At 36.4% G+C, this 10,000-nt stretch overlaps 2 protein-coding genes across 4 annotated transcripts in view; one reads left to right on the forward strand and one right to left on the reverse strand.

The window, feature by feature from the left end:
• LOC144980823 (putative serine protease K12H4.7) overlaps nt 1–10,000 on the reverse strand; it is a 641,746-nt gene that overhangs the window by 143,007 nt on the left and 488,739 nt on the right. The window lies entirely within an intron of this gene.
• LOC144980806 (cytosolic phospholipase A2-like) overlaps nt 1–10,000 on the forward strand; it is a 131,372-nt gene that overhangs the window by 116,451 nt on the left and 4,921 nt on the right. For all 3 annotated transcript variants that reach the window (XM_078928625.1, XM_078928622.1, XM_078928623.1), the window contains 9 exons: nt 538–684; nt 1,649–1,770; nt 2,953–2,990; nt 4,380–4,515; nt 5,005–5,141; nt 5,852–6,074; nt 7,080–7,194; nt 8,537–8,674; nt 9,179–9,872. In XM_078928625.1, the coding sequence (XP_078784751.1) occupies nt 538–684; nt 1,649–1,770; nt 2,953–2,990; nt 4,380–4,515; nt 5,005–5,141; nt 5,852–6,074; nt 7,080–7,194; nt 8,537–8,674; nt 9,179–9,872 (1,750 nt within the window). The remainder of the gene's footprint in view (nt 1–537; nt 685–1,648; nt 1,771–2,952; nt 2,991–4,379; nt 4,516–5,004; nt 5,142–5,851; nt 6,075–7,079; nt 7,195–8,536; nt 8,675–9,178; nt 9,873–10,000) is intronic.

The raw sequence follows: 10,000 nt of genomic DNA on the forward strand, positions 1-10,000 counted from the left end.
ACCATTTGTTACAGATTACAAACCATTTGTTACAGATTACAAACCATTTGTTACAGATTACAAACCATTTGTTACAGATTACAAACCATTTAATATAGATTACAAACCATTTGTTAAGGATTACAAACCATTTGTTACAGATTACAAACCATTTGTTACAGATTACAAACCATTTAATATAGATTACAAACCATTTGTTAAGGATTACAAACCATTTGTTACAGATTACAAACCATTTGTTACAGATTACAAACCATTTGATGCAGGTTAAAAATAAATCATCATTTGTTACGTAACACACTTCATCATTTGTTACAAATTACAAATCATCATTTATCATCACAGATCACAAATCAACATTTATCATCACAGATCACAAATCAGAACTTATCATCACAGATCACAAATCAGAATTTATCATCACAGATCACAAATCATCATTTATTATTACAGATCACAAATCATCATTTATTATAGGGTATAAATCATCACTTACATGTGTAACATCATGCCATTTCCCATGACCCGTTCCTCCAGATGACACACCTGACCCATACGTGTTTCTACACGTCCCCACGTCACCGGAAGGCAGGAAATACACATCGATCAAAACGGACAACCCAAACCCCATATGGAATGAAGAGTTTACGTTCTACATCAACTTTACACAGACCAACATTCTAGGTAGCTATAAAACCAGTAAAAACCGGCAAAATAGGCAAAAAGGAATTTCTGCTTTAAAATACATAATATTTTGGCTTAAAAAGCAACACAGATTTCATGCGCACCGCAGAGGATCGTGATTCGTGGAGACAGCTGACCGGCAAAGTGCTCAAGAGCACAAGACACGATGCATGATGATGATGACTGAACATTCTTGATATGTCAATAATAAGAACGGATGTTGTTGTTGTTTTTTTGTTTTTGTTTGTTCTGTTTTGTTTTGTTTTGTTGGGGGTGGGGTGGGGGGGGGGGGTTGGCGGGGGGGGGGGGGGTGGAAGTTTTTTTGTTGTTTGATTGTTTGTTATTTGTTCTATTTTGTTTTGTTTTGTTTTTTTGGGCTGCTTTTTAACAATATTTTCTTCTATGATATGATCTGTTTCTGATTTTTTAAATACTTTTATCTCAATATGTTATTGTTACTTATTTTTAAGGACATTTAAGGGACAATGGGTCCGTTTAAAAACCCGATAGGATAATGATAATGTTAATGATGATGATGATGATGATGATGATGATGATGATCATGATGATGATAATGATGATGATGATGATGATGATCACGATGATGATCATGATGATGATGATGATGATCATGATGATAGTAATAATAATAATAATAATAATAAAATAATAAAATAATAATAATAATAAATAATAATAATAATAATATGATGATGATGATGATGATGATGATGATGATGATGATGATGATGATGATGAATGATGATGATGGATGATGATGATGTTGATGATGATGATGAATAATAATAATAACAATAATAATAACAATAATAATAACAATAATAATAATATAATAATAATAATAATAATAATAATAATAATAATAATAATAATAATAATAATAATAATAATAATAATAATAATAATAATAACAATCATAATATTTTTACAATAATAATTTCAGAGATCCGATTGATGGAGTCCAATCTATTCTGGTTTGACCAGCTGGTCGGCACAGTGTACTTTGATGTCTGTAATATCCAGGAGATGGACGTTGTCCAGCGGGAGACATTCATCTTTGATGGGGTAAGGATGGCATTTTATACAGGTCGATTTTTGACAAGTTAATTGCCGTATTCTGGGAGAATAAAATGGAGCTTTTATATAAGATAAGATAAGATAAGATAAGATATACATTATTCATAAAAAAAGAAAAATGGAAATTCGTTTACAAACGTGGCATGCATGAAAATGTATAAACACAAAGTTGAGAATCTATGGCGACAATGTATACATATAAATATATATATATATATAATATATATATATATATATATATATATATATATATATATATATATAATATATATTATATATATATATGCAAATGCACAAAAATTTAAAATTATACAACCAAGAACCAATAGCAACACTTTATATATTAATTCGATAAATTGAGATAGGCACAAAATATCCAATAAATGTGCTCAAAGCGCTTTACAAGGGATCACTGACCAACAGCGACACGTAACACATAGAACGGAACATGACGCCTGTTAGGCGATATTACAATTTTTCTGACAAGAGACAACGCTGTTAACGGCCAGATACTCATTTTACACCTGAGTACGGTGAGAGAAAGTGAGTAAAGAGATCCTTTTCCAAGGACTCAACTGTGTTCCATTCAGAGGGGAACTTGAACCCTTGACTTGTCGGTCCGAAGGCGAGTGTCATAACACAAGACCACATAAATGCACAAACCACGTAACCGTATAAGGAACTAATTACAAAATATGAACCCACTCGAAATTTAAGATCATCTCAGTCCCAAATTCTAAAGGTCACCACCTCAAAATCCACTTTTGGTTTTTTAAAAAACACCAAAAAAAACCCCAAAAAACAACATTTTCATCCAGTGCGCCATGCCTATAGAACGCACTCAGTCCTCGGACAAAGCCCTGTGAAAATGTATCATCTTTCAGGAAATGTCTGAAGACTGAGTTGTTCGGTAAGGCTTATTTTTTTAATAAATATATGTAACTTAGATTTTGTTTCTGTATTCATGCTTATTATTTAGTGCCGTGATTTTAAACTTTTTTTTCTTTTTTAAACATTTTTATTATGTAAAGCGCCGCAGAGCAAGATTAACGTGGATGTTTAGACTCTATATAAATTCACTATTTATTTATTATTTATAAGACTATACTTTCTGCTCCATTCCTCTGTATAAAAATTATAATATTTATAATTTGTTTCTCCATTCTCTAGGGTTCTGCTGTGGATATGGAGTTTTTCCTTGAATTTGAGTAAGTCATTGAATAATCATCTTGTTTTCTTTAACACGTTAAAATATATAAAAAGTAGTCCTTCAGAGCCATAGGGCTCATGGAGCCGGAGTTCAGCCACACCCATTCCCTTGTGGCTGGACAGGGGGTCATAAAAAAATCTCGACTGCACCCGGGATCGATCTCGGTCCCTTTGCGTGTGTGTAAAGCGAGTGTTCTACCCCGACCCCCTTCACACATTAAATGTTAATAAATAAAAAAAAAATTTAAAAATAAAATTCCCTTTATTCATCCCCAAGGGGAAATTTATCTTTAGGGTCTATTCCAAAGGAAGACTGGAATAACCCAGGCGTCAGCCGCAGAGCAGCGCCGCAAAGTGAGCTAGGGCGAGGTGACTTGCTCAAGGCCACAAAACGCAGCGGCGGGTGATTGAACTCGGTACCTTTCGGGTATGGAGCAAAGACCGCACCACTGAGCCACGCTGCCCCCCCCCCCCCCCCCTAATTAAAAAAGTATTTTATACCCAATTCAGTAATTATCACTATTTAATAAATTTGACACGAATAATTTGAACGAAGGAAACAACTAATGACAACTTGCAGACATGCCAATTACTATGAACATTTCGTAGATCTACAAATTTTCGGGTCATAATTGACATTATATAAAGATCTTTCATTCAATAAACTTCGTTTTTGTTTTTAATTTGTTTTTAAGAGTTTTACGGCGCTTGCAACACATTAAAGTCATATCAGCGCTAGTAAAAAGGAAGAAAATGGGATAGTAAAAAGTTCTAGAATTACAATTAAAGCACAAAAGAAAAGGTAAGTCAAAGGGGAACTGGTTCAAATAGGGGACAGATGTAGACTCCAAGAGCACACCGTCAAAGTACTTAGTTTGAGATCACCTAACAGCCTCAATAAACTTCTTGAAAACAAAGTTTTGTTGCCAGAGTTGGAATACAAAGCATAAATTTAATGTGCTTGAAGTGTCTTCTTTGGAATAGACCCTAGAGACAATTTTCCCCTATGGGATTAATAGGGAATGAGATTAGCGGAAGAGTAGCGTCCCTTGATTGGACGCCACCCATAATCTGTGACGTCACCGGCGGAAAAGTTATTAGAGAGAGAACGTCATGTTGGTTGTGCGCATGCGTATCTCGTCCTCGCGGGACGAGAGACGCATGCGCACAACCAACATGACGTTCTCTCTCTAATAACTTTTCCGCCGGTGACGTCTAATCAAGGGACGCTACTCTTCCGCTAATGTCATTCCCTATAAAGGGAATTTGGGGATGGATGAAGGGAATTTTACTTTAATGTTTATTTTACTTATTTATCTCTGGTGCCTGAAACGTACGGTTTCTTTTTATTTCAAAATCTTTATTACTTTTATTTGTATGTCTTTCAGCAAAAACCCAACCCTGAGATACAGCCTGTGTCTAAGTGAGGCTGAGAAGACATTTCAAAAGGTCCGCAAGAGACGGGTGATGGAAGGTATACGGGCTTTGCTGGGAGAGGAAGATGGCCCGAAAACCATGAATGAGGTTGGTTTTACTATTTGTGTCTGTCATGCAATTTATCTATCCACCTATTTATCTCTCTGTCTCAATGTCTGTCTATCTATTTATCAATCTATTTATATGTTTGTCTGTCGATCTACCGATCTATTTATTTATTTATTTATTTATTTATTTATTTATCCATCTTTCTATGTACCTATCTATCTATCTATCTATTTATTTATTTATTGATCTAAATGTTTGCCTGTTTGTCTATTTATTGATATTTCTATCTATCTATTTATCCATCTGTCTATCTATCTATCTGTCTATCTATCTAGCTATCTATCTATTCATCCATCCATCTATCCACCCACCCATCTATCTATCTATCTATCTATCTATCTATCTATCTATCTATCTATCTATCCATCCATTTATCCATCAATCTATTGATTTTACTTTCCATCTATCCATTACCAACATTGTAGACCAAGTGTTTATTTATATACACATTTATTTGTCTATCTCCAGGTACCAACGATAGCAGTGATTGGTTCAGGAGGTGGATTTCGTGCCATGACAGCGTACAGTGGTGTGTTCAAAGCCTTGGTAGAGACGGGAGTGTTAGATTGTGTCAGCTATGCAGGCGGTCTCTCGGGATCTTCTTGGTATGGACTATGGTTCTTATTATGGTTGTTGTTGGTGTCATTATTGTTATTATTCATGTCGGTTTCTGTTTTAATTATTATTGTTGTTTTTTGTTATTGTGGTTGTTGTGCGCCTATGTGGTCTAGTGGTATGACACTCGCTTTCGGATCGGAATGTCCTGGGTTCGAGCCTCGCGCTCGGCGCATAGTTGAGTCCTTGGAAAAGGCATTTAGTGGATATTGCGCTATATAAAGCTCAATTTTTTATTTGTGGTGTTGATGTTGTTTTTGCTGCTTTTGCTGTTGTTGGTGCGTTTATTGTGGTTAGTGGTCCTTTTGCTGTTGTTGGTGCGTTTATTGTGGTTAGTGGTCCTTTTGTTGTTGTTTTTGTTCCTCTTGGTGTTGAATTTAGTACTCTTTCCCGTGTCTTTGTTCTGTTGAATATGTATCTGTTCTTATTACTTTCTTTATTATTTATCCATTTAATTTTTGCCACTATTGCTAGTTGCGATAACTACAATAATAATAATAATAATAATAATAATAATAATAATAATAATAATAATAATAATAATAATGATGATGATGATGATGATGATGATGATGATGATGATGATGATGATGATGATGATGATGATGATGATGATGATGATGATGATGATGATGATGATGATGATGATGATAATAATAACTTCTTTTGTATTCAATACGTTGTTTTAATTCCAATGCAGGCTCCTGTCCACTCTTTATTCTCACCCAAAATGGCCAAATTTGGACATGCAAGAATTCCTGGACGAGATGATGAATAACATCGACAAAAACCTCCGCCGTTTCTTCAACCCTTCCACCATGTATCAATACGCCAGTTACATGGTACACAAAAGGCGGGAAGGACAACCGGTCAGCTTCACGGACATCTTTGGCCGGATGGTTGGGGAGACGTTGCTGCCTCAGGTATGATGATGATGATGATGGTGATGGTGATGATGATGATGATGATGGTGATGATGATGATGATGGTGATGATGATGATGGTGATGGATGGGGGTGGTGTGATGGTGATATGTGATGGTGGGTGATGTGGTATGATGATGGTGTGTGGTTGTGATGTGTGATGTGATGATGGTAATGATGATGATGATGATGATGATGATGATGATGATGATGATGATGATGATGATGAGTCGATATTTTTTTCTGATCCCCCCCCCACACACACACGCACACTAAACAGGTATTGGGTAGCTGGGTCTATTAGATCTGGCGGAAAGTACTTTGCGGTAAACTAGCGTCCTATCCAAAGGGTAGCAAGCAATTGCTATTGTGTCCATTTCCCGATATAGAGAGAGTGATAAACTCTGACTTCACGGGCCTAATGGCTCTGAAGGGACTCCTTTCCTATTCAATCAAAACGCATTTCATTTCAGCTGAAAATGTTAAAAGTTTAGATTAACCCGATCCAATCTAACCCATACGATAGCAGCTTCAAGGTGCTACGTCAGATGCTTGTCACCTCATACGGCTATGTGGTCTTGTTGTATCGAATCGGATGGTCCGAGGTTCGAGCCCTGCTCCGAGCGGCGTATAGTTGAGTCCTTGAAAAAGGCTCGTTACTCCCATTCTCTCACCGTAATCAGGTGTAAAATGAGTACCAGCTGTCTTTTAACAGAGTTGTCTCTGTCCGATAAAAAAAATGTAATATCGCCTAACGGGCGTCATTTCTCTTCTTACATGTTAAATGTTGTAGTTGGCTAGGGACCTCTTGTAAAGCGCTTTGAGCATGTTTAATGGATATTGCCCTATATAAAAGCTCAAGTTTTTTGTTGTGTGTGTGTTTTTTTTTTGGGTTTTTTTTGTTGTTGTTGTTTTTGTTTTGTTTTTGTTTTTTGTTTTTTTGTTTTTTAGTACTGTTTTGAAAGGCTGGTCACATATTGTGATTTTAAAAAATAATTTTCACAGAGAATGGACATGACGTTGTCAGACCAAAGGGAAAAGATCAAGGACGGAAACACGCCCATGCCTTTGTATACGTGCGTCCATGTGAAGAAAGATGTCCCTGCTAAAACATTTCAAGGTAGGTACCATCACAATCAAATTCCACCTTCTATATATATAAACTAAATAAGAACACTCACATTGTTCTGCCGAGACGATTGTTTCGATGGGTTTCCATCTCTTCGGTCCACAATAATATGTCAATATATATATTATTTAAATCCGTAGTATTCCTTTGGAGTACCATGCGGTGCGCTAGATATCATTTTTGTATAACGATAATAGATCTTTTTTTTTTTTTTTTGTAACTAATGGATAACCCACAAGATATGCGGAGAAATTCTAAAGGTTATCTGGAACAGACGGTCATCTATTATACATATCATATATAGCTACTACTGTATTGTATCTTTAGATCTCCCGGTGATTCTGTGCTCGATGATAAAAATTTATCAATGGCTTAAGGGAGCAATGTTGATTCCCAACCATATTTTTTAAAGCAATAGATAGATTGTTATTACTTGAGAGTATCAAGAGAGGTTTAAAATGACGTCATCGTTGTTATTGCGAATGAGATTATTATTACTTGATTGTATCAAGAGAGATTTGAAATTATGTCATCATTTTTTGTTGTTGTGGATATGCTAGAATTGCGTAGAATAAATTATACTCGCAATGAAAGTCAAGCGTCAAAAAGGACTGAGTATTACGACCTAGCAGATTTTCTTTGCGTTAATTTGAGTCAACCGATGATAGAATTAGCCCTAGATATATTATAAGAAAGCTTGTAAGTTACTCATATAGATATTATGCGCTTGGCTAAGAAGCTCACAACATTGCCATCCGGAAAAATAATGGAACAACACACAAAACTAGGTGTAACCTTGAACGTTTAGTCTGGTTGATACCGTTTAGTGAGAATTACTCATAAACGCGGATGGCTAAAATCAAAAACAAAGACCGGATTGACGTCAACTTCATTCTATCTATATCAGTCTGTGAAATTATAATTTTTAGATTTGCCAGTAATTCTGTGCTCGATGATATGAATTTTACATTGGCTGTTTGGAACAATGTGGATCCCCAACCCTATTAAAAATAATAGATGTATTAATCTGAAAGTGTATGTATGAATCAGTTCCAAATGTTGATGTGTGAAGCTCAAAGAAATGAATAACAATAGTCAAAGGGAATGGATGCTTCACTTCTATGAATGAAGACGGATGATGTGGACGTTTTGGATTACCCCTTTGTCAACAAAAGCATAATGAATGAGATACTAAACTGAGAGATCTTTTTTTCATCTGTAGCTTTTCGTTCATCGTGTTTTGTTGACAAAGAGGAAACTCAATTGTACAACAAAATCAGTAGCATGTATGGAAATCACCTCCATTTATCTAGGAGTATCTTCCCTTCCACAGAGTGGGTGGAGTTTTCACCTTACGAAATTGGTATGCCCAAATATGGGACATTCATGGATTCTACCTTATTTGGGAGCAAGTTCTTCATGGGAAAACTCGTGAAACAGTACCAAGAGCAGCCACTGCACTTCCTACAAGGTAAGGTCTACACAGATTGTTGTTTTAATGTTACAGCTTAATTTACGAGGACATATTTGTATTGGTTACCTCCCATTGGCATCGGATTTCGGCCAGCTCTGTTTCTAGCACGCTCTTTTTGGCTGCTCCAGAGGGCCTGCTAGAATCCAGCGAGTGTTGTACCAATGATAACTTGATTTGCATAAAATGCGACATGTCGACCATTTCTATAGATCTAAGTGGCCTTAAATAATACTATTATGTATACCACCCACTCGTGGGACTTTCATGGATTCTACCATATTTGGGAGCAAAATTTCTATTGGAACACTCCTGAAACAGTCTGAAGAGCAACCATTGCACGTCTTGCAAAGGAAGGTCGACACATCCAACAGGGATACGCTTTAAATGAGACATTGTGAAGCGCAATAAGCATGGTTAATCTGTGTAAATTCCTTATATAAATGTTATTCTTTAATTATTATTTTTTAATTTCATAACTCTATGACTTTTTGAATTTTTAAGGTATTTGGGGCAGCGCATTCTGCATTCTCTTCAAAAGACTACTCGATGATAACAGAAGAATTGACCCCGCCGAGATGATTCGACAGGAAATGGGCAAACAGCTGGAAGACCTTCAGAACGAGAGCTCAAGCGACTGTAGCGATGACGACGATGATAACGACGACAACGAAAGTAGCGTGGACAGCACAGATGCCAACGACGACTCGCAGAAACTTTCGGCAGACGATAATGACAGTATGGATTATGCAGTGAGTGACGAGTCCATGGATTCGCAGATCGCAGGGTCCGGGAAAACATCTGCCTCTGAAGGCGACTCTGCATACGATGGCGAGACGGAAGGAGACGATGGCGATGATGGCGACGAAGACATCCCACCGTTTCCGTTCTCAAACTTGAGAAAAGGTTCTGTTGAATTGAAGCAGGATAAGAATAAGAATAAGGATGAGCAGTCCAGTGATGCTGCTGCTGCTGGTGAGCCGAAAACTTTGAAAGGAATTGTTCGAACGGACTCTTCCAATTTCCAAAGCCTGGACCAGACGGATAGTTTGAAGAAGTCGGTCAACTGGGGTCACTGCCCAGCCAGGAAATCGACGGACAAAAGGAAGATGTTTGCTAAGAGTTCATCGTCAATGAGAAAGTCACGAAGTGGATCAAAGGGCTACTGGAAAAACTTTATGAAAACTATCTTTGAAAGGTAATGTATTTGACACTTTATATTGTCATCTAGTGTTGTGTTGTTTGTTTTGTTTTGTTGTTTGTTTTTGTTTGTTTTGTTTTTGTTTGTTTTATTTTTGTTTTTTTTTTTTTTATTGTTTTATTTTG

Source organism: Berghia stephanieae, chromosome 10 (genome assembly GCF_034508935.2).
Source record: "Berghia stephanieae isolate SIO BIC M18660-M18661 chromosome 10, UCSD_Bste_1.3, whole genome shotgun sequence".
Taxonomy (NCBI): domain Eukaryota; kingdom Metazoa; phylum Mollusca; class Gastropoda; order Nudibranchia; family Aeolidiidae; genus Berghia; species Berghia stephanieae.